The sequence below is a fragment of the Peromyscus californicus genome, unplaced genomic scaffold, assembly GCF_007827085.1.
Source record: "Peromyscus californicus insignis strain IS unplaced genomic scaffold, ASM782708v3 Scaffold_23__1_contigs__length_62951481, whole genome shotgun sequence".
In the NCBI taxonomy this organism is placed as follows: Eukaryota; Metazoa; Chordata; class Mammalia; order Rodentia; family Cricetidae; genus Peromyscus; species Peromyscus californicus.
The window spans coordinates 6157079-6183311 of record NW_026294534.1 but is presented as its reverse complement, the minus strand read 5'-3'; the positions used below and the strand labels follow the sequence as shown (position 1 = coordinate 6183311).

The 26233-nt window shown below is 48.4% G+C and overlaps 1 protein-coding gene across 2 annotated transcripts in view; it reads left to right on the top strand.

Annotated features, from left to right (window-relative positions):
* The window catches only part of Col4a1 (collagen type IV alpha 1 chain), a 123928-nt gene that overhangs the window by 66791 nt on the left and 30904 nt on the right, over nucleotides 1–26233 (top strand). For both annotated transcript variants that reach the window (XR_008221367.1, XM_052751638.1), the window contains exons 3-25: nucleotides 2810–2899; nucleotides 2997–3041; nucleotides 4538–4582; nucleotides 4676–4738; nucleotides 7016–7069; nucleotides 7187–7213; nucleotides 7665–7748; nucleotides 7830–7892; nucleotides 9440–9475; nucleotides 10009–10050; nucleotides 11825–11911; nucleotides 12845–12871; nucleotides 13025–13075; nucleotides 13703–13747; nucleotides 13831–13884; nucleotides 15216–15257; nucleotides 16630–16714; nucleotides 17059–17094; nucleotides 17813–17977; nucleotides 19072–19167; nucleotides 20718–20801; nucleotides 21289–21359; nucleotides 25915–26106. Coding sequence is in view for 1 of the 2 variants with exons in the window: in XM_052751638.1 (XP_052607598.1) it covers nucleotides 2810–2899; nucleotides 2997–3041; nucleotides 4538–4582; nucleotides 4676–4738; nucleotides 7016–7069; nucleotides 7187–7213; nucleotides 7665–7748; nucleotides 7830–7892; nucleotides 9440–9475; nucleotides 10009–10050; nucleotides 11825–11911; nucleotides 12845–12871; nucleotides 13025–13075; nucleotides 13703–13747; nucleotides 13831–13884; nucleotides 15216–15257; nucleotides 16630–16714; nucleotides 17059–17094; nucleotides 17813–17977; nucleotides 19072–19167; nucleotides 20718–20801; nucleotides 21289–21359; nucleotides 25915–26106 (1584 nt within the window). In the remaining variant the exon portion in view is untranslated. The remainder of the gene's footprint in view (nucleotides 1–2809; nucleotides 2900–2996; nucleotides 3042–4537; nucleotides 4583–4675; nucleotides 4739–7015; nucleotides 7070–7186; nucleotides 7214–7664; nucleotides 7749–7829; nucleotides 7893–9439; nucleotides 9476–10008; nucleotides 10051–11824; nucleotides 11912–12844; nucleotides 12872–13024; nucleotides 13076–13702; nucleotides 13748–13830; nucleotides 13885–15215; nucleotides 15258–16629; nucleotides 16715–17058; nucleotides 17095–17812; nucleotides 17978–19071; nucleotides 19168–20717; nucleotides 20802–21288; nucleotides 21360–25914; nucleotides 26107–26233) is intronic.

The following is a 26233-nucleotide window of genomic DNA, read 5'->3' as shown; positions in this document are numbered from 1 at the left end:
CTTTTCCTACAGTGTGAACGTAAGAGGGTCTGTTTCATTGGCTGACATCATGCTGCGGATTCGTTTAATATGCCACTGGGAACCAGCTTGCTCTAGTGACCTAGATAAGGAAAGGCCTGGGGTGGGCTGACTTCATTTCTAATTCTGGGTCAGAGCTGACTCAGTGAAAATCTGGTAGGAATCAGTTCGTCTGGCTCCCGTCCCCACTGCGCTCATTCCATGATTAAAATGAGAAATAAAAAAAATCTTATCTCTGTTGGTCTTCTGGTGATCCTGCCAATATCAATTAAGTACTAAAAATACTCCGCAGACACACTAGAAAGTCCTCCAATGGCATGCCCTTCTCTTTTCCTCCCTGGCTCCTGTTGGGCTATTTGAGGAGATACAATTCAATTTTGATTTTATGATTTTTTATTATTTTGGGGCCAGCTGTTCACAGTTCAGTTGTATTCTATTTTGAGCAGAGCTTTTCGACGTCTGAAAATGGGGCACTCCAGTTTGGTGACCCGAATCGAACGACAGCGTCTTTGCAGTCAGCATTTCCTGTGGTTGCATGGTGCCACCATCATGACATGTGTCTGTTTCACCCTGCATTTGGACAAGACTTAGAGGTCTCCTTCCTCAGCACTCACTAGACATCCGGGAGAAGGATGCAGCATCCAGGTCAAACCTCATTCGAGGGCACATAGTGTGCTTGAATTGGCTCCTTCTAGTAGATTCCATTGATGCTGGCCCAAGAGTGTTCCAAAGTATAGGAATTTACTAAATCCCCTCTCCTTTGAATTTTAAAATACTTCCCCTTACTTAGTCATATGCAATTTCTAGACTTCTGACTTTGGCTCCAGTGAAATGTACCCATGAAAGCCAGGGGTCGCCATCACACTTCTGTATTTATAAAGACCCAGGGGATTGGTGAGACACTTGGCACTGCCAGGACCACTGGACAGTTTGGAGGAAAGAGCACTGAGTCTTCAGCAGTCGCGCTGGCCAGCTCCGAGGCACGGTCTGCTTTAAAGTCAGCTATACCAGGTTACCTGCAGCAGAGAAGATGTGCTTATGGTGTTTATTTTAATTGATAATCAACATATGGCAATCTTTCTAAAACATCTCTCCGTCAGGCCCCTCGCTCCCTTTTGCTACAGAATGCGCACTGTTTCCGGGGTCAAAGGTTGGTCCCTCCTTCCTGTGTGTTCTCACCTGGCCAGTGTTTCTTTCCTGCTTGGTTTCCACCACGAGGCCTGACATCCCGCCCCAGCCCCCTGGGCCTCTCGAGCCGAGCCCGTATTTCCTAGTGTGCGGGTTCCTTTTGTCTCTCCCCGGACTTACTTTCTCTCATCTTTGACAGGCCGGCCAAAGGTCCAGAGTCTCACACTTTTCCCTCATCACTCTCTGTTCTTTCCCAGTGTATTCCAGCCCCGGTCAAACGTTTATACCATGAATGATAGTCCTTATTTGAAACATCCCGTCTCTTATTTCTTTTCTGGGTTGGGGCGGAGGCCACCAGTAAATTTTGACCTTTTCTTTGAAAAGTTTACTTTTGAAAACGAGCATGATCCAAGCCCACTCTCAAACTATTGATCATTTGTGTGCTGAGATCAGAACTTTGTCAGCATTTCTGAGAGATCACAACATGACATCTATTGATAACAAAAAGGTGCCAATATAATGAACTCACTGAAAAAAAAACTTATTTTTAGTTTATAGACTTTGCATATAATATAGCTCTTAGTATGTACAAAACATTGTGTCAGGTGTCTACTATTACGAACTTAACAGAGCACCTGGAGAGGGCTTCGTCATCCATTCTCAGACACTCATGGTGGACTCTTATGATGTTGAGTGGTACTGAGAAAGGTCTATGCTTTAGTCCATTTCCTTTGGCAAAGTAGCCAGTAGGCTGAGCAGATTGGTGGGTCGGTGGGTGGATGGATGGAAAAATGGATAAATGTGTACATGGATGGGAAGATGGATGGCTTATTGGATGTATGTGTAAATGGGTGGTGAGTAGATGGGTATGTGGGTATGTGAGGTAGGCAGCTATGTGAGTGGATGGATATGGAAGGGCAAATGGAAGGGGGAGATAGATGTGTGGACAGATGAGTGGGTGAGTGGATGGATGGATGGATGAATGGATGGATGGATGGATGGATGGATGGGTGGGTGGGTGGATGAATGGATAAGTGGATGGATGGATGTATAGATGGGTGGATGGATGGATGGGTGGATGGGTGGGTGGGTGGATCGATGAGTGGATGGATGGATGGATGGATGGGTGGATGGATGGATGGATGATGGATGTCGGGTGAGTTGGTAGGTAGGTGAGATTTGTTGTTAGATTTGACTGCTCTGACTGGGAGGCTGATGAGTTGTACCATGTGTCGCCTGAAAGCCGGTGACTTCAGGAAGCCAGTGATGTAGTTCCATCCCAGGCCACAAGCCTGAGAACCTGGGAACTGCTGGCAAAGTCTGTGAGTCTGAAGACTGGGCACCTGACTTGTCATGTCAAGGACAGAAGAAGATTGGTGTCAGCCCAGCAGGCACCAGAACTGCCTTCTGCTCTGCTGTGACTCTGTTAGGCCCTCCGCTGGCTGATGTTCCAGCCTTCGTCACTCGGAGGCAGGTCTTCCTCACTCTGCCTGAGATGCAGACGCTGTCTTTAGAGCAACACCTTGCAGGCACAGCCAGAGTTTTGGACTCTCCTACTTGGCCAAGTTAACACCCCCACCCACCTGTCACAGTTGACTGATCCTTTCTCTCACCGCCCCCGCCCCCGCCCCCGCCCCCATCTGACCTTTGTGCTTTTCTGCAGGGAGAAAGAGGATTTCCAGGGTTACAAGGTGTCATTGGGTTTCCTGGAATGCAAGGACCTGAGGGACCGCATGGACCACCAGGACAAAAGGTGAGCTTGACCGGAATGGAGGAGGGCCAACTGCAGGTGTCTCCAGTCCTGTGACAGTGACAGGAGCCATCCTAATGGAACCTCTGTTCTGTTGTAGGGTGATGCTGGAGAACCTGGGCTTCCTGGCACCAAAGGGACAAGAGTGAGTACAGTGGCTGGTGACCCTGGGGACCGAGGCACCCAGAGCACAGCGCAACCTTCACCCAGGGGCTGCCTTCCTTCCTTTCCTCTCTGCTTTCTCCTCTGCTTCTCCTCACTGTGTGGGCCACCACCCTTCTTACCTGTGGGCTGCCGTGGGCCATCACCTCTCTTACCTGTGGGCTGCCGTGGGCCACCACCCTTCTTACCTTTGGGCTGCCGTGGGCCATCACCTCTCTTACCTGTGGGCTGCCGTGGGCCACCACCTCTCTTACCTGTGGGCTGCCGTGGGCCACCACCCTTCTTACCTGTGGGCTGCCGTGGGCCACCACCCTTCTTACCTGTGGGCTGCCGTGGGCCACCACCCTTCTTACCTGTGGGCTGCCGTGGGCCACCACCCTTCTTACCTGTGGGCTGCCGTGGGCCACCACCCTTCTTACCTGTGGGCTGCCGTGGGCCACCACCCTTCTTACCTGTGGGCTGCCGTGGGCCACCACCCTTCTTACCTGTGGGCTGCCGTGGGCCACCACCTCTCTTACCTGTGGGCTGCCGTGGGCCACTACCCTTCTTACCTGTGGGCTGCCGTGGGCCACCACCCTTCTTACCTGTGGGCTGCCGTGGGCCATCACCTCTCTTACCTGTGGGCTGCCGTGGGCCACCACCCTTCTTACCTGTGGGCTGCCGTGGGCCATCACCTCTCTTACCTGTGGGCTGCCGTGGGCCACCACCCTTCTTACCTGTGGGCTGCTACTGTATGTAAGCAGAATTCCTTTGCTGTATGAGCTTGCTCACTCCTGCTCATTCTTCTTCAAGGGTCCCTTATAGACATTTTAATTTGGAAGAGGGGGTGGTTAATTATCTGTCCAAAGTCATTTGAGGGAGAAAACTATCATTGAATGTATAGAGACATTTTCAGAGCCCAACTTGCTTATTTTTCTCTATTGCATCATTTCTGGAGAGTACAGATGATGCTTCCCGAGGCACTGAACACAGAAACGTAGGGCAGTGTCTTGAAGTGTTCGGCTGTGGTTATATAGGGAAGAAGGAGGCAGGAGAGTGGTGTCTGTGGCACTCCTTGGCATTCCCATGGGCTCATGGGGCAGAGAGAGGGGAAACGTGGTCACCCTATGGATGTGGTCGACTGTTTAGGAATTAGATAAGGGCTCTCACTACAAATAAATTGGAGTTTATCCCACAAACACTTCTTCATACAGTGTTTATGATTTTAACGTGAATTAAACATTAATTTTAACTCAGATACTTCAAGGGATTCAATGAGGACAACGCTATTTTGTGTGTTCATGCCTCCATTTTAGAGGCAAGAAGTAGTGTGTTTTTTACAATCCCTTGAGGCCTGCACCTTTTGCTGAGTCTCTGCCTCCTTCCCAGAATGCTCTCTGCTCAGTGCTCATGTTCTAAGCATCTTTAACTGGGAAGGTATGAAGTGGGTAATATGGCGTCCCTGTAGTTGGCTGAAAGGCTTTTGTTCTATCTTTACAGGGACCCCCTGGAGTAGCTGGCTACCCTGGGAACCCCGGACTTCCTGTACGTATGCAAAATACACGCATCGATTTCATGAAATATCCTACCACCTGGTGAGTTCCTCTTTTGCTGACTTCTTCATTTGATTGATTGCAGGGTATTCCTGGCCAAGATGGTCCTCCAGGTCCTCCAGGTATCCCAGGATGCAATGGTACAAAGGTAGGCTGAAACCCGAGACCCTCCCTTGTGCATGTGCATGTAGTTCACACAGGAGCATCAGGTTCAGTCACTGGGAAGTTACTTATCTGGAAGCTCGCTTTCTCGGATGAGAAAATGCAGTTTCCCCATGTTAAATATTAAATTAATTTTAATATTAAATAACAGTTCCTTTCTACTTAAACGTTTTAGCCTAAAATTGTTCTATTAAAGATTTTACCTGGAGTCAACTACTCAATCAACCCCAAATCTGCTGCTCCGAGTCTTTAGTTTCTGTCTCTCTTGCTGGGGAGTGTGGTGTTCCCTCCATGAAGTGGTGCCGGGTGCCTCACTTGTAACAGACCATGCATGCTGCTCCCAGAGCAGCTGGTGGGATGGTGATGTCTGTAGCTAGAGTTTTCCTGCCTGGCCCACAGTCAGGACAAATCTCTATCACCTGCCAGTCCCACAGTCGCTCAGACCCGACCAAGTAAACACAGAGACTTATATTGGTTACAAACTGTATGGCCGTGGCAGGCTTCTTGCTAACTGTTCTTACAGCTTAAATTAATCCATCTCCATTAATCTATACCTTGCCACATGGCTCGTGGCTTACCGGCATCTTCACATGCTGTTTCTCATCGTGGCGGCTGGCAGTGTCTCTCTGACTCAGCCTTCCACTTCCCAGCTTTATTCTCCTCCTTGTCCCGCCTACACTTCCTGCCTAGCCAATGGCCAATCAGTGTTTTAATTATTGACTAATCAGCAACACATTTGACATACAGAACATCCCACAGCACTTCCCCCCTTTTTTTTTTTTAAAAAAAAGGAAGGTTTTAACCTTAACAAAGTAAAATTACATATAATTTGGGAATTTGGGCGTAGCTTCTCTTACTACTTCCTGCTGGAGGGGGGCGCTGTATCTTATGGGGATACAAAGGAAATTTTAGGATTATGGAAAAGTCCATGAGGGTGTATCGTCTGAGCCAGTTGCCTTCAAACCATTCTGGATGTTGGATCATCTGGGCCATGGTGTCATCGGAGACCTTTCAGGGGGTCTTGGCTGGTCAAACCTGATGTATCTTAATCTGGAACAAATCCATAGCCTCTGGCTTTCTGTGGGAACAAAAGCAGAGTCTCCTTTCCAAAGTAACATATCCTTATATTCAAATTTTGAAGTCAAGGTACCTTTAAAATATACATTTTGGCATAACTCAACAGCTTTTACAATCAAATGTTTTTCTGCAGTTAAAAGTCCCAAAAACAACACAATGCAGATTCTCTGTGTAATATCCATTTTTATGTGGCTTATTTTTTATACTACCTTTACTGTTTCTTTAAAGACTTTATTTTTTAAAACTATGTATTTGTTTCTATAACTCTATATATCACCTTTTTTGTCTCTTTCAAGCCTACGTATATTTTACACACATTTTAAACTATTACATCTGAATCTGTCTTATTGTGAATCTATTGCCTTAAACTGCAGCAGCTGTAGCTGCTGGCTCCACCCACCTTAGCTTCCCAACATGGTGTTTTCCACCAGCTCTGGGAGCTATCGTGGGTCTCTATGCTTTTATCCAAGCAGCGTGTAGACCAGAAACCTCTTTTTTTGTTTTGTACCTGCAAAGGCTAAATCCACCATGCAGCTTAATGTGCCACTTGCAGAGGCCTCATTCCTGCCATACGGCAGCAGGTCGAGCGTGCACGATAGGAACCCACCAGTAGCTCAAATCGGCAGCTGCCGCTCATTTGAGAGAGACAATTAGGAAGCTGTTTTTAGCTCCATTTTAGAATCTTTTTTCAGGTTTTTAGGTGGAAACTCTTGCCACCACGTTGGGCGCCATTTGTAGCTAGAGTTTTCCTGCCTGGCCCACAGTCAGGACAAATCTCTATCACCTGCCAGTCCCACAGTCGCTCAGACCCGACCAAGTAAACACAGAGACTTATATTGGTTACAAACTGTATGGCCGTGGCAGGCTTCTTGCTAACTGTTCTTACAGCTTAAATTAATCCATCTCCATTAATCTATACCTTGCCACATGGCTCGTGGCTTACCGGCATCTTCACATGCTGTTTCTCATCGTGGCGGCTGGCAGTGTCTCTCTGACTCAGCCTTCCACTTCCCAGCTTTATTCTCCTCCTTGTCCCGCCTACACTTCCTGCCTAGCCAATGGCCAATCAGTGTTTTAATTATTGACTAATCAGCAACACATTTGACATACAGAACATCCCACAGCAGATGTCTGTTGTGAAGTGCTGGGGTGTGCATCCGTGTGTGACATTTTCCATCTCTCTTAGGGAGAGAGAGGGCCGCTCGGTCCTCCCGGCTTGCCTGGATTCAGCGGGAATCCTGTGAGTAGATGATTATTCAAATAGGCTTTCTTTTTCTAATTATTGTTTTGGTGCTCATATCTTGCTACTACTAATGTTTTTGGAGAAACAAAACTGATAGCTAAACTTCTTTTCTAGGGGCCACCAGGGTTACCAGGAATGAAGGTATGTTTAATTTAATTTAATTTTGTTCCATTTACCTGGTTTCCTCATAAATCAATTGAAAACACTCCAAACAAATGTCCTGAACTCTGTTATATGAAAAGGATGTATAAATCACACAGAGAGACTTAGGTGAGCATGCTGTGAGCCACATGAAGGATTCAGGAAGTGATTCTGGTGTAGGCCACTGGGATTCATTGGCCAGCCAGCCTGGTCTACTTGGTGAGCTCTAGGCCAGTGGAAGAAAAAAGAAAAAAGAAAACAACAACAACAAACAAAAAAACACGAAACAAACAAAAACCAAGCTTGATGGTTCCTGAGGAACAACCTTCAAAGTTGTCCTGTGTCTCCCCAGCTCCCCAGGTCTAAGTCCCACCCCAGTATTGAGTGGATTCCAATTTTCTTTACATGCCTATCAATATTTGCATCTTTTTTTCCTTTTCCCCTCTTCTAGGGAGACCCTGGAGAAATTCTCGGCTTCACCCCTGGAATACCGTTGAAAGGGGAGCGAGGATTCCCTGGTATCCCTGGGATGCCGGTAAGCCTTTGCTGCATGCACACCGTTACCCCCTGGCTGGACTGCAATATTGTAATCTGTTCTCTCCTCATGCCACTGTAGGGCCCACCAGGAGTACCAGGACTCCAGGGACCTGTTGGTCCTCCAGGATTTACCGGACCACCGGTAAGTTTTGAGGATAGTCACTTGGAGAAGGGTTGTGGAACTGACTGAGAATCTTGCCCCAGGTACTTCTTAGTTCAGCTTCTTGGCTATGAAAAAAGTGTGGCTGAAACTTCCAGCTCCCAATTCCCAGAACTGTGGGGAAAGGGTGTGCTTTCTGCTATGGCCTCTCAAGACATCCTGGGACAGATCGCCTGTCTGTGTGTCGGGGTTATTGGCTATCTATGAGTTCAGGCACAGTGGAAGCCAGACTCGAGGTCACTCTAGGGTGGGCTCTGCCCTTCGTGCAGGGGAGGTGGGTGGCAGAGGCAGAGGTATATCGGAATTTAAGGGTCAGTTAGGGGCGGGGCACAGACCTGGAGAGGACCCTGAGATGACCTGAGCACCTGGAGGTGATATTGAGGAGGCTGCCCCACCCCGGCCTCTGCACACAGACCTTCTGTGCAGAAGGAGGGAGACCTTTCCTACACCCTCATTTTCATAGCACAGGGAAATTAGTGTTAAACGACTTACTTACTAAGAGCCAAGTGTGCAAGGAATGGACAGAGGTGATCAAGTTTGCGGCCTGCACACGACCCGACTGAGCATCCTCCCAGAAAGCCTCAGGCTTATACTTCAATCTTTTTCTTTTCTTTTTATATTGTTTTCTCCACCTGTGTAAATAGAACCCATTCGCCTTCCTATGGATCGATGGCTTCTTTTTAGATTACAGAGTGCCTGGCTTTTCTTTTTCTTTTTTGTTTTTTTAAAATGATTGTGGGAAGCATTCTGAAATTTTCTTGCAAATATGGGACCATTTTTTTTGGCATCACCACAGTCTACTACCCGGAAGAATTGGTTTTTCAAGGTAGAAACCTGTATCTAAAGTGGGAAGTACTGTTCCCATGTGGGCAGCTCCAGCTTGGAGCTCAGGCTGGTACCTTCTGGCCTTCAGCACCCGAGGGGCAATCCTTCGCCCTCCTCATGATTGTCCTGACCCATAGCTGGCTATTTTCAAAGCTTTATCGGTCTGTGTCGTAACCGTCATCCTGCCAACAACAAGAGTCGCAGGATGACGTCAGAACGGAAGACTGTGCATGCCTGTTTCCCCTTTGTTGGACAAAGTACCTAAGGAAGACAGTTCCCAGGAAGGACAGATTGGCCTTGCCTCATGGTTTCGGAGGGTTTGCTTCACGCAGTCCTAGATTCTGTGGTTTCTGTGAGGAGGCAGAACATTGTGGTGGGGAACGTGAGGTGACATGCTGAGGAACAGGGGAATGGTGTGGGGACAAGATGCCTCCTTCAGAGGAACAACCCTAGTGATTCCCATCCTCCAACCATGCCTCCCCACCCCCGCAGGTCCCTTCCTTAAAGACTCACCAGTGGTTAAGGATCCCCATGGTGCAGTCACCTCTCAGTGCCACCAGCTGAGGACCGTGCCTTCAACAGAAGCCGTGTGTGTGTGTGTGTGTGTGTGTGTGTGTGTGTGTGCGTGCGTGTGTAGGGGTACTTCATCTTCCAGGTCATAGCTGGTTTTGAATATTACTTAACTAAAATGCTCTCTCTTACAGGGTCCCCCAGGCCCTCCTGGCCCTCCTGGAGAAAAGGTAAAGATGTTTTTTCATTTATTTATTGTTTTCAGCCTTACTATAGGACTGTGGTGAGATTGCCATGATCCCTTCTGTAAGTTACTGCAAAGAGCTCTGGAAAATTGCCTCATTCTCACTCATCTGTGGGACTGCCTGTCAGTGTGATGTATTGTCTGTCCGTCTCTATTGTCATCTGTCAGTCATTCTTCTATTATCTAGCCTTTACCTCCTATTCTCTTCCTCATCATCATCTTGGAGACCCTCCAATTTCATCTACTCATCCCTTAGCTATTACTTTGGATTCATTGATCATTCCCTTACCTTTCTGAGCCCAGAGTTTAAAACTCTTATATTAACAAATTCTTTATTATATTTATAAAAACCATTGCACAGTTATTGCATAAGTGTGGCTTTTCTTGCAAAGCTTATGGTGTTTTAGGACAAAACTATTGTTTGAAGCCTAACTCTGGTCTCATCTGTGTGGAGCTTTTAGGATGTCTGGCCAATGTAATAGACAGCCTTAATAATAAAGTGTAATTTGTAACCAACAGGGACAGATGGGCTCCAGCTTTCAAGGACCAAAAGGTGACAAGGTGAGTTGAGTCCCCATTGCGGTTCCTCTGCGTGTTCTTGAGTCTGGAGGGGACATGGATGAGCTGCTAGGATTTACAGTTTATTCCACCTTACCAGGAAGTGAGGCCGATGGTGGTGCCCAGTGACATGAGGACACCAAGTCCCCTTATCCAAACAGGGCTCAGTCAGCATGTTCTTTAGATCTCAAGTTCATTTCAAAAGAATGAAATTTAAACGTTGGCCTCCTAGTAACATAACTATTAAACCCAACCACGAGAGCAGCCATTGTGAGGAGGCGGTGATGTAGGTGGTAACTGTCTCCCTCGGGGGCCAGATGGGTACCAAGGATGTGTGCCTTGGAAGCAGGGTGGTGGTGGTGGTGAAAACTGGACAAACATCCTTTTCTTGGCAAGAAGGGCAGGCGGCGGACCCCTGGTCCCTTGCTGTGCTCTCTGGTAGTGTCCCTGGGTAAGACAACGGGGTATGATTACAATTGCCACCTGTCTTTGGGTGTGCAAGCTGGTGTGAGCAACTGCCACCTGAAGATACCAGACAAGGTGGGTCTGGACAGAGCCTGGGCTAATGGTTGTTACTGTCGAAGTCTTCGCCTCTCGTTCGTATCCAGCCGACTTTCCCTTTAGTTCCAAGTGTGGCTAGCTGCTAAGCTGCCCGAGGAAGGAGAATCTAATGGTGCTCTTGATTTTGGCTCACCTAGACTATCCCCATTCTTGCCAATCTCCTGTCAGCTAGTGTGTGTTCTCATTGATGCAGTGGTGTGTACACCTGCTGTGTGTTCTCACTGACACAGTGGTGTGTGCAGGTGCATGCCCAGCTGGTGTGTGTTCTCACTGACACAGTAGTGTGTGCAGGTGCATGCCCAGTGGTGTGAGTTCTCACTGACACAGTAGTGTGTGCAGGTGCATGCCCAGCTGGTGTGGTGTGAGTCCTCACTGACACAGTAGTGTGTGCCGGTGCATGCCCAGCTGGTGTGAGTTCTCACTGACACAGTGGTGTGTGCAGGTGCATGCCCAGTGGTGTGAGTTCTCACTGACACAGGTGTGTGCAGGTGCATGCCCAGCTGGTGTGAGTTCTCACTGACACAGTGGTGTGTGCAGGTGCATGCCCAGCTGGTGTGAGTTCTCACTGACACAGTGGTGTATGCAGGTGCATGCCCAGTGGTGTGAGTTCTCACTGACTCAGTAGTGTGTGCAGGTGCATGCCCAGCTGGTGTGTGTTCTCACTGACACAGTAGTGTGTGCAGGTGCATGCCCAGTGGTGTGAGTTCTCACTGACTCAGTGGTGTGTGCAGGTGCATGCCCAGCTGGTGTGTGTTCTCACTGACACAGGTGTGTGCAGGTGCATGCCCAGCTGGTGTGAGTTCTCACTGACACAGTGGTGTGTGCAGGTGCATGCCCAGCTGGTGTGTTCTCACTGACACAGTGGTGTGTGCTGGTGCATGCTCAGTGGTGTGAGTTCTCACTGACACAGTGGTGTATGCAGGTGCATGCCCAGCTGATGTGCCCTCACTGACACAGTGGTCTGCTGGTGCATGCATCACTGATGCAGTAGTGTGTGCTGGTGCATGCTCTGATGTGTCCTGCAGCTGTTCAGGCTCCCAAGCTTGGGAAACACACTTCTCTGGTTGTAGACACCCACTGGTCTGTTTTCCTACAGAAGCCAAGGCCCCTGCTATGAGAGGATAGAGTGCCAGTGTTTAACCTCTGGCTTTTACCACCTGTCTCAGTTCTTGTTCTGTTTTCGTACCTAATTAACCTCCACTTTTGACATGAACAGGGCGAGCAGGGGGTCAGTGGCCCCCCTGGAGTACCCGGACAGGCACAAGTTAAGGAAAAAGGAGACTTTGCCCCAACTGGAGAAAAGGTACGCCTGAGCTCTGTTCAGTGGATGTCTGCTTTCTAATGTTGGACAAATTCTGAGGGAGGAAGAGAAGCTGGATCAAAATGCAGATTCTCCAGCCATGACCAATCTTGCCCTGGGAAGTGGATTTATAGGTGTCCTGTCCCGTGAAGTTGAGTAGCTTTGAGAACAGAAATGGCTGTCCTGGGACTATTCTGTGCCAGTTCACCTAACAAAAGATTTCTTAAATAAGCCTGGTCTAGGGAGAGACTGTGTGGATGGGAGGGGTCCAGCTGAGGGGTAGGAGGAGGCCATGGCCTATCCTTTCACCAGGGTAGCCCAAGCCATGCTAGGAAGGGGCCACTGGAGGCCAGTACGCATCTTTTGTTAATATAGGTGAAAAAGAGTAATTTTTTTTGCGGGTGTGTGTGTGTGTGTGTGTGTGTGTGTGTGTGTGTGTGTGTGTGTGTGTAAGTTTGTGCATGTGTGTACAGGTGCCAACAGAGGCCAGCGGCATTGCTCCTCTCCGGAGCTAGAGTGACAGGTGGTTGTGAGCAGCACCGTGTGGAGCTGGGACCTAAGCTCATGCCTTTTGCAGGAGCAGTATGTGCTCTTAATAGCTGAGCCATCTCTGCAGCCTGGATTTTTTTTTTCTTCTTCATGTGTTTGATGTAGCATCTGAAAAACTGGACCAGGCATGGTAGTGCACCCCTGCAATCCTAACACTAAGAATGCTGAAGCAGGAGGATTGCCACAAGTTCTGGGCTACATGCCAGGCTAATCAGAGCTTCATCAAAAGATCCTGTCTCGAAGAAAAGAAAGGAAGGAGAGAAAAGGGGGCGGGGGGAAGCAGTGAAAGTGTGATATGGCTTTTAGATGGTGATTTAGCCATTAGGTGGGTGATTGAGCTATACGATGATACTGATCTGTCTCTCCCCAACCCCTCAATTCTTTTAGGGTCAGAAAGGTGAACCTGGATTCCAGGTGAGTACTCTGGCCCTTTTGCCATTATTATTTTTATGTGAAGGAGGATACATTCTGGTATTGGTATTTCCTACCAAAGCCAAAGTGTGACTGGCTTCATGTTGTATTTGCATATATCAGTGAGTCTAACTCTGTCTCCTCTTGTCTCTTTAGGGAGTACCAGGGGTTGGAGAGAAAGGTGAACCTGGGAAGCCAGGGCCTCGGGTAAGTGCTTCCCAGATCTGTCCACTCCTCACTGTAAACACACTCCCCTCTAATGCCCAGACTCATAGCAACGAAATGGAAGGATGGATACATATGTATAGTTTGCTAATTTCTTTCTCAGGCTCCGCTGAATCTGCTAGGGAAGGCTTTGGAAGGACTGCCTGTGCATTTACCCATCTTGTGCTTAGGTGTTTTTGTTGATCTTCCTGACACCAGATCTGAATCCCCACCCCCTTGCATGCCAGGCTTGTGTGTGTGCCTGGGACCCTGACAGGCTCACATCCTTCTCCCTATCTGGACTCAGCAGTAGATTATCTTCCTAGCTGCCAGTTGCTGGGAACATCTGATACCTCCCTGCGGTCACGTGTGGAAAGAAGCAGCCTTATGTATCAGCCTCTGTGCTCACTGCCAGTGACAAAATAACCCCTTGGTGCCTAAGACATTGACCTTGTAGCTGGGTGCTCTCTGCTCTTCAGAAACTGAGCCATCTTCCTTTCTGGTGAACCATCAACTCATGTGGCCTTCTTCTCTGCCTGTCTTGAACTTCACAAGGGAGAGAGATGAACAGAGCTGTGGTGTGGCCATAGTAGTTTGTGAAAGACTCATGTCTACCTCTTTATTGTGCAGGGAAAGCCTGGAAAAGATGGCGAGAAAGGAGAAAAGGGGAGTCCGGTAAGTCTCCGCCCTCTGCAGCTTCTGAGTGGACAAGGGCCGCTGTTCCCCCAATGAGCATCCTTTCCCTTCTTTCCTTTCAGGGCTTTCCTGGTGATTCCGGGTACCCAGGACTCCCAGGACGGCAGGGCCCTCAGGTGCGTGGTGACGTTGTTTTGAGTTTTTACCTCTAGTGGGTCACTCATCCTAGAAGCTTGCTCATTTGTTTGCTAGGACAGAGAACTCTGAACTCGAGGGGAAAATATTTCTACTCTGTGTGGATTCAACACAGTTTGTTGACTTTCCCAGGGTTGATGAATTATTTAAAAGAAGACTATCACATGACACACGTGGCCAAGCTTCTGTCTTTTTTGTAGAGCTTAAATTTTCCTGATTATAAAGTAAGAGAAAGTGCAGAAATAGAAAGAAAAGAAAGCATGGCCTAGCTCTGCCTTCTCCTGTTCCTCAGTGAACACCTGCATGTCCCTTCTACAGCATGGGTTTGCGGGCCCCATCTTGCCTTTTTCTCTTCTTAATTTTTTTAAATATTTATTTATTTATTATGTTTACAATGTTCTGGCTGCGTATATGCCTGCAGGCCAGAAGAGGGCACCAGATCTCATTATGGATGGTTGTGAGCCACCACATGGGTGCTGGGAATTGAACTCAGGACCTCTGGAAGAGCAGCCAGTGCTCTTAACCACTGAGCTTATCTCTCCAGCCCATTTCTTCTTAAAATTTAAAAAGTTACATCAGTTGATTGGTTGACTGTGCATAGGCATACATTTGTCACGCGTGGAGGTTGGAGGTTGGAGTTGGTGAGAGATCTGTCCTCCCCTTCCATCGTGTGGGTCCTGGGATTGAACTCGGGTTGTCGGCTTGATGTCAAGCCCTTTTAACCTACTGAGCCGTCTCCTGACCCACATCTTCCTTTTTAAAATGAACCATGTTTTGTTAGTAAAAATAAGGAGGCTCTCATCTGTGTGGACATCCATAAATTAGTTATATGTAGACATTTTTAACATCTGTGCCTTCCGCTGATTGGGTTCTAGATAATTTTAAACTTGTTTGAAGTCAACACTGGAAGTCATATTGGGACGTCCAGTGTAAATCCAGACATTAAAAAAAACCCATGAGGAATTAGAGTTAGATACTGTGCTTCATAGCAATTTAGAAAAGAACCCTTCTACTTCGAAAGGCCCTCTTAACGGTCCTTCAGGACGGCTGCCACATAGGAGGGTGAACATTGTGTCTTCAGCCTTCCACTTAGGTGGTGTAGACATCTTTATTTCCATGTCACCTTTGCATGACACTGATGAGCTGGGCTCCTACAGAGTGACCAAGCCAGTCCCAGAGGGAGAGGGTGGGACAGGACGATGCCTGGGGGTTGTGTAGCACTAACTTCTGTTTTGCCAGAAAATTCCTGACTAGCTTTCTGTATGGTCATCTATATGGTGAGGCTGCAAATAACCGTGAATGTTCCTTGCAGGGAGAGAAGGGTGAAGCTGGACTTCCGGGCCCCCCTGGAACTGTAAGTAATACGTGTGTTTGAGATGGGCCCTGGGTTGCCTAGGATACTCGGCAACTTCCGCTTGTGTGATGCTCTTATCTGAAGTGGGTGCCTGCCATACGAGTAATTCATAGTTTACTCTGATTTTGACAATCACACTTTTATCATTTTTACCTCTGGAAATGAAAAACTTCGCACATGGGTAACCTAGCAAACCTATTTTGAATCCTGTTTTTTTTTATTTTTTTATTTTTTATTTTTTAATTGTCCGTCGAGGAAATTTAGTAGGAGGAGCAGATCAACCATCACCTTACTGTTCCAGCAAAACAACTTTTGGTTTCTCAGTAGCATTCGCTCCTTGTTCGTGTGCATCCGAACCTGCTACCGTTTTAGCTGTTCTGTTCCAGATCAATTTTTGAAACAGTGGGCACCCCTGACCTGTTTGCTGTGGGTGCTGTGGGTGTAGGACTGTGCCACTCGCTGTGTGGGTGACGGTTTGGGGGCCAGAGTCATCCTTCCTGAGGCCACATTTCAGCAACAGGACTCCTTTCCTCTGAACGCCCTGATGAGCCCAGCATACCCGTGCCTCTCCCTCCTCTGTGACTCGCCCCTGGGTGGGCGGGTCCCCATCTCACTTCAGTCCCACCCACACATCGTACTATTTAGTTTTAAAGGTGTTTACTTCATGTATGTTTTTTAATTGACAAAGTTTACACGTACTTGGAATGTACAGTGATTTTTGATACATGTATATATAGAATGGCTGGGTCAGAGCTCCTTAGGGGCACTTTCAAGAGTGTCCCCTCATTTAGTTGATGCAGAGGGATACTGTAAAGATAGTGTCCCTGCTTGACTCTGCCGTTTCCTTTGCTCTGTGGGGATTCAGGATCATGCTGAGCCAGGTTTCCTTTTCTCAGTGAGGTTGACTGGTGAGGTTGGCCATGCTTTCTTCTTGGTTTGTGACTGTGATTTTTCAGGAAATATGTGCCCTCTTGATCTTTAAAGAAACAATATTCTCCAATAAAAGGGGAAAAAATAGTGTGTGTTCCTGCTCTGTACATCAGAAAAATCCTGACAGGCATTCCTCTGTTGTACTGTGAAGCAAGCCGTGCATTTCATGGCTTGGATGCATTTGCACATTTTCGACTAGGCCTTAGTTAACTGAGGGAGACCATCGCCACTGCCAAGGACAGTGTGCAAGCCAGCAGAACTGCCTGGCGGGTCCATACACAGTAGAACTTGGCCCTCACTCTGTGGCTCTCCAGACCCTTCCCTGCTCCCTCCACACACCACTACGACGTCTTCGCATCCATTTTCCATGAGGTGATACAGTATACGGTGCGCTGTGCCATCAGCTGCTCCTGTACCAGCGGTGACCCGTGCTTTAATGCAGGTGATTGGCACCATGCCGCTGGGAGAGAAAGGAGAGCGAGGCCACCCCGGAGCACCAGGGTTACGAGGGGAGCCGGGCCCTAAAGGTAGACTGCAGCTTGCCTGCTTTCTTGCCCCTCTTCTCTTCCTCTCCTCCCCTTCCTCCTTCCCTCCCTCTCTCCCTTCCTCCCCTCCCTCCTCTCCCCCTCCTTCCTTTTCTCCTTTCTAGCTCCCAATCTCACTGTCATGTGCCCAGGAGCCCTTTTCCTCCGTGACTTCCTGAGGATGCTGTCTCTGCAGGGGATGTTCTGGGGACTCCAGTTCTGTCTTCCCACCCTCGATTGTGTGCATGCCTTCAAGTAGCCCTGGCTAGACCTGTGGCAGAGAAACAAAGTGTCTACTGCATGAACAACCTCACCTCACTTTGTCCAATTCTCTCTTCCCTTTCAAGGTTACCCTGGAATACAAGGCCAGCCAGGCCCTCCAGGTGAGAGTCCTTGTGTCTTGTGGCACTTTCTGTGGAGTGTCTAGCCCCCTGTGTCTGTCACATACGCTGTGCATGAGACAGGCTGCAGCTCATGTCTCTAGTTATCAGAGCCCGTGTGCCCTGGTGTGTGTTTGCTTTACATTTCATAGACGCAGGTTAGCGTGTCATTCCCCATTCGTAGGCTTGTTTCCCAGGGGACACTGACTTGTCCTCTGGGCTGGCCCTCTGGGTGCACATCTGTCTTTGCATGAATCTTGGCTCTGCCAGGGTTCTTCCAGCTGCTGGACTGTAGTTGCCTCTAACACAGGCGGATGGCATGGCATCCCCTTCCTCCAGCATCTCTTTCTGCTCTGCACTTGTGTGGAGACTTCCAGAGTCCTTCTGTCTTTACTGGGATCCACATGTGGCTGTTCCTTCCCCAGGACAGCAAGGCTGGCTGTGTGTGGCCCCCTGAGCTGTACTGCCCAGAGTCCCCACCATCAGGCCACCTTCTGTGACCCCTTAGCACCTTAGCATGTAGAGTGACAGATGTGGACTCCGCATTTTCAGACCTAACCTCACCTTGTCTTCAAGCCTGGCCCAGCTTGACCTCAGGACTTACTGGGTTGTGCCGATCTAGAGTGCCCCCTCAGTGAGGACCTAGATAGACATGGATAGAGTGTATACAGCTGTCACGCTGCCTTCAGGCTATTTATATGATCTCCTATGCTGTTTACAGGCTTCCCCGTTCCAGGCCAGCCTGGTGCTCCTGGCTTCCCAGGTGAAAGAGGAGAAAAAGGTGACCAAGGAGTCCCAGGTGTGTCTTTACCAGGACCAAGTGGAAGAGATGGAGCCCCAGGGCCTCCTGGCCCTCCTGGACCCCCTGGACAGCCAGGCCACACAAGTAAGTGCCCGTGTGTGTCCCATCAAATGCCGGGAGCCTAGGGCAGAGCTGGGTGGGCACTGTGACCAATGCTAGTTATTCACTTTTTGCTTGAATAGTTTTACAAAATTAACTATGCTACAAAAAATTATCACCAAAAATAAAATAGACTTAAGGGGAAAATCAGCCCATTAACCAGCTCCAAGTCTCCTGGCATCGGAGGTTAAAGGTAAGCAGGGTGATTAGTTTCACCTTGATTGACAGCTGAATGGATTCTGCTTTATGTAGTGAGACTGCATAATGCTACTTAGAGTACACAAGGGGACAGATTGCACTAGAATATGTCATGGCATAATGCAGACTAGATGGGGAATCACATGGAGTTTTCCTATATCGGCTTTCAAGAAAAGCTAAGCGTGAAGTATAAGCTCATGATTGGCTTATTGTGATGCTGTGATCTCATTTCAATAAGTATAAGAAAGTTCCAGAAGATTTAATATGGGAGCATATTAGACTTCTGAGCTAAAATCAGGGTGAGCTGTAGTGGGTATCCACAGTAGGAACCCGATCTGGGGGTGCTCACCATGGTGGGCTGTAGATGGGGGTCTGCAGTGGGACCCCTGTGTGTGGTTGGTCCCAGAAGGGTTATGAGCTTGGAGCTCTGATGACGTTGATTCCAAGAACTCAAGCCCGTCTGGGAAGGAAGTTCCCAGGATGAGGCTGGCAAGGAAGACAGATAAGGGCCAGGGGAGTGATTGAGTCCGGATAGGCGGCTCCCTTGGGAAAGGATTAGTGTGACTCTCCGGTGGGGAGAATGGACAGATTCTATGTGGCTTTATGGAACTTCCTCCTCTTTGGTGACTTTTGAAATGTGGAAAATGATGATGAGGTCTGGACATCCTGGAGACGTTCCATCCAGAACTGCCTGTTCTCTGTGATGGCTTTGTTTTTCGAGTTAAAAAATCACAGGCTCATTTGGAAGTAAATGAGGATTGAATTCCTAAAACGTTCAAATCAGCTTCATGTATTTTGGTTTGATAATCAAGGGTCAGATTGGGAGAGAGTGAGAATGCCTGGCTGTGTCTTTTTAAACAGTTTTTAAACATTTCTTTCAGATGGCATTGTGGAGTGTCAGCCTGGACCACCTGGGGACCAGGGTCCTCCCGGGACTCCAGGACACCCTGGTTTGACAGGTGAAGTTGGGGAGAAAGGTAAGAGGTGTTGATTATTTTATTTTACTTTTTTAAAATGGCGGGTGTGTTTGTGCTGATCAGTTTCCCCTATCGACTTGCTTAGGCTTTGTCAGACTGGGACAGGGTGCAGGCAAAGTCCCTGCTGCTTTACTTAGGGATCTTCCACATCCACTCCCAAGAAGATGCAGTTCACAGCTCAGATGAGGTTGATGCTTAGCTATGATGAATGAGGACTGGTGGAGAGATTCAGCCCTGAGGGCCAAACAACTGTCCTTTTTCCTCACTCCCAGGATCGAGAATCCAGTCCTGCTTTTGTGTTAAAGCCTCTGCGGATACCACACACTTTCAGTTCAGAGCTTGAGAGTTTCCTTCTCAAAGGACACATGTCCTTCCTTTAAGGCAAATCAGGGATCTATGCATGGGATACTGGCGACCTTTCAAGTGTTTGCGCAATTGGGGCAGACAACTCTGCTGTTGATGGATTAACTAGCTTTACTCTGGGCTCTCAATTTTATCTCTGCCCTTTCAAGTGCTTGCTGTGATGTCAATGCAGGGCACTGATTTATCTCTTTAGCAGTTGGATCCGGAGTCTGTTGCTGTGTGAACCACAGGGTGAGCACTGACTTAGCCCGGACTAAACAATGGCATTCCGATATTTATGTGCTTGTTAACCTTGGAGCAGAACACACTGGGGCCCCATAAAACCAGCCCCAGGGTTGACCACTTCTGCCTTGGACTGTAAAGAATTTTGGCCCTTTAGAAGTCTAACTGTTGCATGGAAAACAGCTTCAGAGGACATCTTGGGGCAGCCATGGAACTGTCCTCACCACACGCTCTCTACTCACCGAGATTAGTCATTCTATTTTTGTGAGAGACTCAATGTCTGGAGTTTGTCCATCCAACTCATCCTCTGAATCCTAGGAGATGGAGTGTGTGTGTGTGTGTGTGTGTGTGTGTGTGTGTGTGTGTGTGTGTGTGTGTATGTGTGTGTGTGTGGTGTGTATGTGATGTATGTGTATGTGTGTGTGTGTTGTGTATGTGAGTGTGTGTGTGTGTGTGTGTGTATGTGTGTGTGTGTGTATGTGTATGGGATGTATGTGTATGTGTGTGTGTGTGTGTGTGTTGTGTATGTGAGTGTGTGTGTGTGTGTGTGTGTGTGTGTGTGTATGTGTATGGGATGTATGTGTATGTGTGTGTGTGTGTGTTGTGTATGTGAGTGTGTGTGTGTGTGTATGTGTGTGTGTGTGTGTGTGTGTGTGTGTGTGTGTGGTGTGTGTGTGTGTGGTGTGTGATGTGATGCTGGGGACTGAACATGGGCCCTGTGGGATGGATGTGAGAATACCTCACTAGTGGGCAGTGCTATGGGCCAGAGTGAGGATGGAGAAAGGAAAAGTGTCTGGAACATCTGCAGGACTCTCTCTCTCCTGCGCCCACTCTCAGCAGCACAGCAGAGCCTTCTGTTGGCACATCATACATGAAGCACATATTAAGGACACATTAACCGTACATGAGGCTCATGCTAATCATACATTAACCATACATTAAGCACCCCATGTTTTTTCCTTCAGGTCAAAAAGGAGAAGGCTGCCTTGCTTGTGACACAGAAGGACTTCGAGGCCCTCCTGGGCCCCAGGGGCCCCCAGGAGAGATTGGTAAGTGGTAGGGCGTGGGATGAAACATGTTAGAGACGGCCTTGGGGTCCGATGCCAGCTCCCTCAAATGCACAGGCATGGCGGTGAGGATGAAAGCTGTACCCAGGGTGAGCCCACAGGGACAGCCGTGGTCAAGGCCACCCGCCTCAGTGGTGTTGTGTGCTGTCGTGATAGCAGGACAGTGGCGGAGGGGCTCTCCCAACTCCACAGTCAATCAGCTCAAGGGAAGTCAGCATGCTGGTCTCCCGGGGTGTTGGGGTTGCAGGTTGGGGGACCCTGCAGCCATGTGTCTCACTGGCTTGTGCACAAGGCTCGTGAGGCTCCTCTGAACCTGTCTTGGCAGTCTTAGTTAGACTGATCTACTGCTCTGGATGTCCCTCAAATGGTAGTCCACTTCACAGAAAGATTTTGATGTGGTTGAGTCTTGCTTGGGGCAAAGGGCTTTGGAAGACTTGTCTCACAGCTCCTATGTACTCCTGTCTCTAAGGTTTCCCCGGACAGCCAGGGGCCAAAGGTGACCGAGGCTTCCCTGGCAGGGATGGCCTTGAAGGACTACCGGTAAGTGCTGGGAGATCATACTCATATTTGAAGTCAACACCGTAGGAACCACAGTTGTGGATTCTCGTTTGTGCTTGCTCTGCGTGTTACAGGGGCTGGTCCAGTGACTGCGGGTGCATCCTTTGTTCATGCTCACATGGGAGACTTAATCCACAGTCCACGTCCCCACAGGCATCTCACCTCACAGTGTTCAGGCTCCACTGGGCAGCACAGGGCTCATTCCACAGGGTCTCAGGTTCAGATGGTGCCACCAGTGGCCACCTCTCTGTGACCACTACCAGTGGCATCCCCTGAAATCTTGTCAGGGATGGGTTCAGTCTAAGAGCCCCTGTTGAGGGAGGGAGAGAAGGTGGCAGTCCACGTCACCAGCATCTATTCTGTGATTGACTTTTCCAGTTTGTAGGTGAATCCACATAAATTCATAAGGTTGAACATGAAAACTTTCAGCTGCACAGAATTCTAGCTGCTAAGCTTTGTTCTGAGAGGAGCCATTCTGAGAAGAGAAGGGATCCACCTTTAATACTTATTTGTGTACACTTGGTCTGTTGGCAAGCTTTTCTTCACCCCTCCCCTGGCTCTATAAGCCTCGCTGGCTTCTGTATTTCTTTTCAGCCCCATGTTTTTTGGTAGAAATCAAAAGGTACATATTTGTCCTTACCCTTTTCTGATGAAACTCTTTAAAATTCTTCACTTTTGGATATTGCTCGGGGGAGGCCAGGGCAGAATTGAATCAAAGCAGGACGGAGGCAGAGCCCGAATGGCCCAGTGGTGCCCTGCTTTTGAAGTCAGGTCCCAGCTCTGCATCCCAGAATGGCGCTGGTGCCTAGAGGGCCGAGTTAGAAGACACAGTTGTTTAAAACAGTTCTAAGCGGAGGAGACGTTCAAATAGCGATCCGTGGTGGGGATCAAAGTGAGAAGAACTTTGAAGGAAGTAGAAAGTGTCTGTCCACCTCTGCCCATCGCTTCCTCCTTTATCTACCTAGCTTTCTCGGGGGTCCTTCCTGCCTCTGTTCTGGCTAGAACCTAAGGCAGGCATTCAGCTCCCGACCGGAGACATCACAAAAATACAAGAAGAACAAAGAGGTGAGGGGGAAGGACAGCTGGACAGTCATCAGGACAGAGAACAAAAATCCAGAGCACAGAGGACGCTTGCCTCCAGCTTTCAGGAGCCTGCCTGTCCCAAGATGAGCAAAGCCTCTGAAAGCAGAGGAGCATGTAAACAGCTTCCGGCAAGACAGTCATTTCCCTTTATTTGAAGCTAGATCACAGCTTCAGATGTGGTCCTCATGATTTGAATGTGGCTGGAAGACGTGGAACAGTGGGACATAGGCTGAGGTGAACATGTGTGACAGTGGCTTTTCTTTCTGTTTAGTGTTTTGTGACCTTTGCCTTGGAAAGCCAACTGTTGGATTTTAGGAATGAATAAATAGTACAGGCACTGGGAGCATTTACCCACCAGCCAAAACGTGTTGTTTCTGACTTGGCCCAGGGGCTGTGTGGACAGTGTCGGAAGTAGGTAGTACAGTTGTCCCATCTTCCCTAATTAAAGCAGCCAGTGTCAGGCTTTCAAGGCAGCAATGGATCCCACGGGGACATGGATCAAACAGGCTTTGGATGAGGCATCTTTTCAAAAGCATCTTGGATCAGGATTTTGTGTGCCAAAAAGGTTGCTGAGACGTTTTAGCATCATCATTTAGTGCCACTTTGAAAGAAATCAAGGGGCTGGAGCAAAGTGGTTAAGAACACTGGCTGTTCTTCCTGAAGACCTGGGTTCAATTCCCAGCACCCATGTGGCCATCTACAACCTTCTGTAATTTTAGCTCCAGGGGATCCAGTGCTTTTTCCTGGTTTTCATGGGTACCAGGCACTCATAAGGTACACAGCCAATTGTGTAGGCAGACCACCCATGTACATAAAATAAATGAAAAGCAATTAGAACATGAGATTCTCTGCCTAAATCCTTAGCGTCTCTTTATCGCAGACATCAAGGAGGCAGATGGAAAGCTTTGGTTCTTCCAAAGCCTTTCAGACACAGGAGGGACAGGCCTGTGGACACATCATCCCAATGACGCTGAGTGGTACTGGAATGACAGCCGTATAACATGGTAGAAAGGCTTGAGTGTCCAAGGAAAGGAAAGACCATCTAGTTAGTTTCTTCCAGGATTTATAAGTCCATATCTGTGTATATTAACTCTAGAATACCAGTTAAGAGAGCCACCCCATTTGATAAAGCACTGCAAGTCCCCGTCTTCTGCTAACATTTCCAGCAGGTGGATGGCAGAAATAATGACTCTCCATTCTTCAGACTTGTGCAAACAATCTCATCTAGATTCTAGCTCAGGGCTAGCCCAGACCATCTGTCACTGTCCAGTGGAGTGCTCTGCCACACCAGAGGTATTCTGTGTTAGCATCACTTTTCGGCTTGGAATGCAGTAGCTGATGGTGGTATTTGAGCCCTTGGAATGTGGTAGCATGGCAGAAGACTGATTTTTTTTCCAGTTGTTTAATCTAAATGTTTAAATGGTGTAGAATGGGGTAGAGAGTAGCTGCCAGACCTCCCATCCTTGGGTGAGCTTGCACTAAAGCTTCATGTGTGGCCCCCAGGGTTCCACAGGGCACAGCTGGCTGAGTGACAACTTCCCTGTCCCTTAGCCTGTGTGCTTTTGACTCTTAGGAGGTCTATCCCTTCTTCACTAGTTCCAGACTAGACTGACTTTGAGCAGGCCACAGAGCCTCTGCAAGTCCCACCCCTGTGTGGCCAGGAGGGTTCACTCTGTAACACCCACCTCAGCAGTGCTTAGGTGGTATGGAGACCGTGGATGGGCGTTAGAGATGGGAGCACTTATTTTTGTACCCAGCTGCCACACTGCCAGGCTGGGTAGTCTTAGATACACAACTCAATTCTCTGCTAGACTGAGACTCCCATGTTTTCCTTGCAGAGTTGAGATAAGGGTCAGAGATGGTACATGAGGGTCATGTCACACATGGGTGTGTGACTAGTGGTCGCCATTTTTTTTTTGTTTGTTTGTTTTTGAGACAGGGTTTCTCTGTGTAGCTTTGGAGCCTTTCTTGGAACTCACTCTGTAGCCCAGGCTGGCCTTGAACTCACAGAGATCCACCTGCCTCTGCCTCCAAGTGTCACCACCGCCCAGCTTAAAATTAATTTATTCATATATTTTATTTTTTTAAATATAAATTTTAATTTTAGTTGTATTTATGTGTATGGCCATAAGTGGGTGTCAGATCCCTGGAAGTGGAATTATGGAAGGTTGGGAGCTGCTATGTGGGTCCTGGGAATTAAACCTGAGTCCTCTACAAGAGGTAGCCAGTGTTCTTAACCACTGAGCCAAAATAATATTCCACATCAAACCTGTTTAGAATTGATTTTTTTAAAATGTGCATTGGTGTTTTTCCTGCATGTATGTCTGTGTGAGGGTGTTGGATCCTGGAATTACAGACAGTTGTGAGCTCCCATATAGGTGGTGGGAATTGAACCCTGGTCCTCTGAAAGAGCAGTCAGTGCTCTTAACCACTGAGTCATCTCTCCAGCCCCAAAGGCAATTTTTTTTTCAATATAATTTTTGTGTGAATTTTCCTCTGGATTGGTCTTCTAATCTCTTCCTTAGAGGAGTATACATTGTAAGTACTCACAGTGGGTTGTGATTGTGAATCATACCTACTCAAAGGGCCTTTGGATAGGGCTCGTGAAAAGAGATTAAATAAGGTGAGTTATGGAGAGTTTAGATTCTGCCAGGTCCTCGGGGGTCTGGTGTGCCAGTCTCGTGACCAAGACCGAGCGATTGGAACGGTCTGACGCCGCTGTCATCTCTCTGCACCTCGGCTCTCAAGACAGCTGGAGGAAGAGGGCTGGTGGGTGTGGACAGTCCTTGTAGATTCGACATCCCAGGATAAAAATATTCTCGTGTATCTCTTGGCAGTCTTGGGAAAGTCCCAATAGCTTCCCCAAATCCCAGTTAAAGAGCAGGCTCTGGGCTCTTTTGCCTGGGTTTTCCCTCATGCCCTGGAAGCCCTTATCACTTCCGGACTATGTGAATGCAAAAAGGAAGCTGAGCAGCCTCAGTAACAAACACCGAGACCAGACAGACAATGGCGGCCCCAGCTCTAGCTCTGTCGGCTGCCTCCTCCTTCAGACACGTGTCTTAGGAGTCATGCATGTGCAGTGCTTCCTCCTTCAGACATGCTTCTTAGGAGTCACGCATGTGCATTGCTCCACCAGTTGCCAAGATGTTCTCTGGAAGGTTTAACAGTCATTAAGGAAAAGAAGTTACTCCAGGATTTCTCAAAGCTGGGCTCAGTGTTACTCCCCATCCCTTCTGGTCCATGTGGGATGCCTAACAGAAAATCCTAACAAAGTAAGGGATTTTAAGACGGCTGCGGATGCTGAGGCTTCGTCATGGAGTTGCTGGCTAGCATCTACATGACATCTAAAGATGTGGTGCTCCCGGAAGGGTGGCTCCTCAGCTCCAAGACTGACTGACTCCTGATGTATCCCGCAGTAGGTTCCTGGTGACATGAGGTGGTTTGTTTTTTACAGGGTCCGCAAGGTGCACCAGGGCTCATGGGCCAGCCTGGAGCTAAGGGAGAGCCTGGCGAGATATTTTTTGACATGAGACTCAAAGGTGACAAAGGAGACCCGGGCTTTCCAGGACAGCCAGGCATGCCGGGAAGAGCAGGAACTCCTGGAAGAGATGGCCACCCAGGACTTCCTGGACCCAAAGGCTCCCCGGTAGGTCCATTTCCAGACTTGGAACATGTGCTTTACACATGGGGATCTGCAGAGAGCAGAGAAATGAATGCGTTGAGTCTTAACTATGGAGCCTCCCTCAGACGGCATACACTGGCTTCGTGGCCAA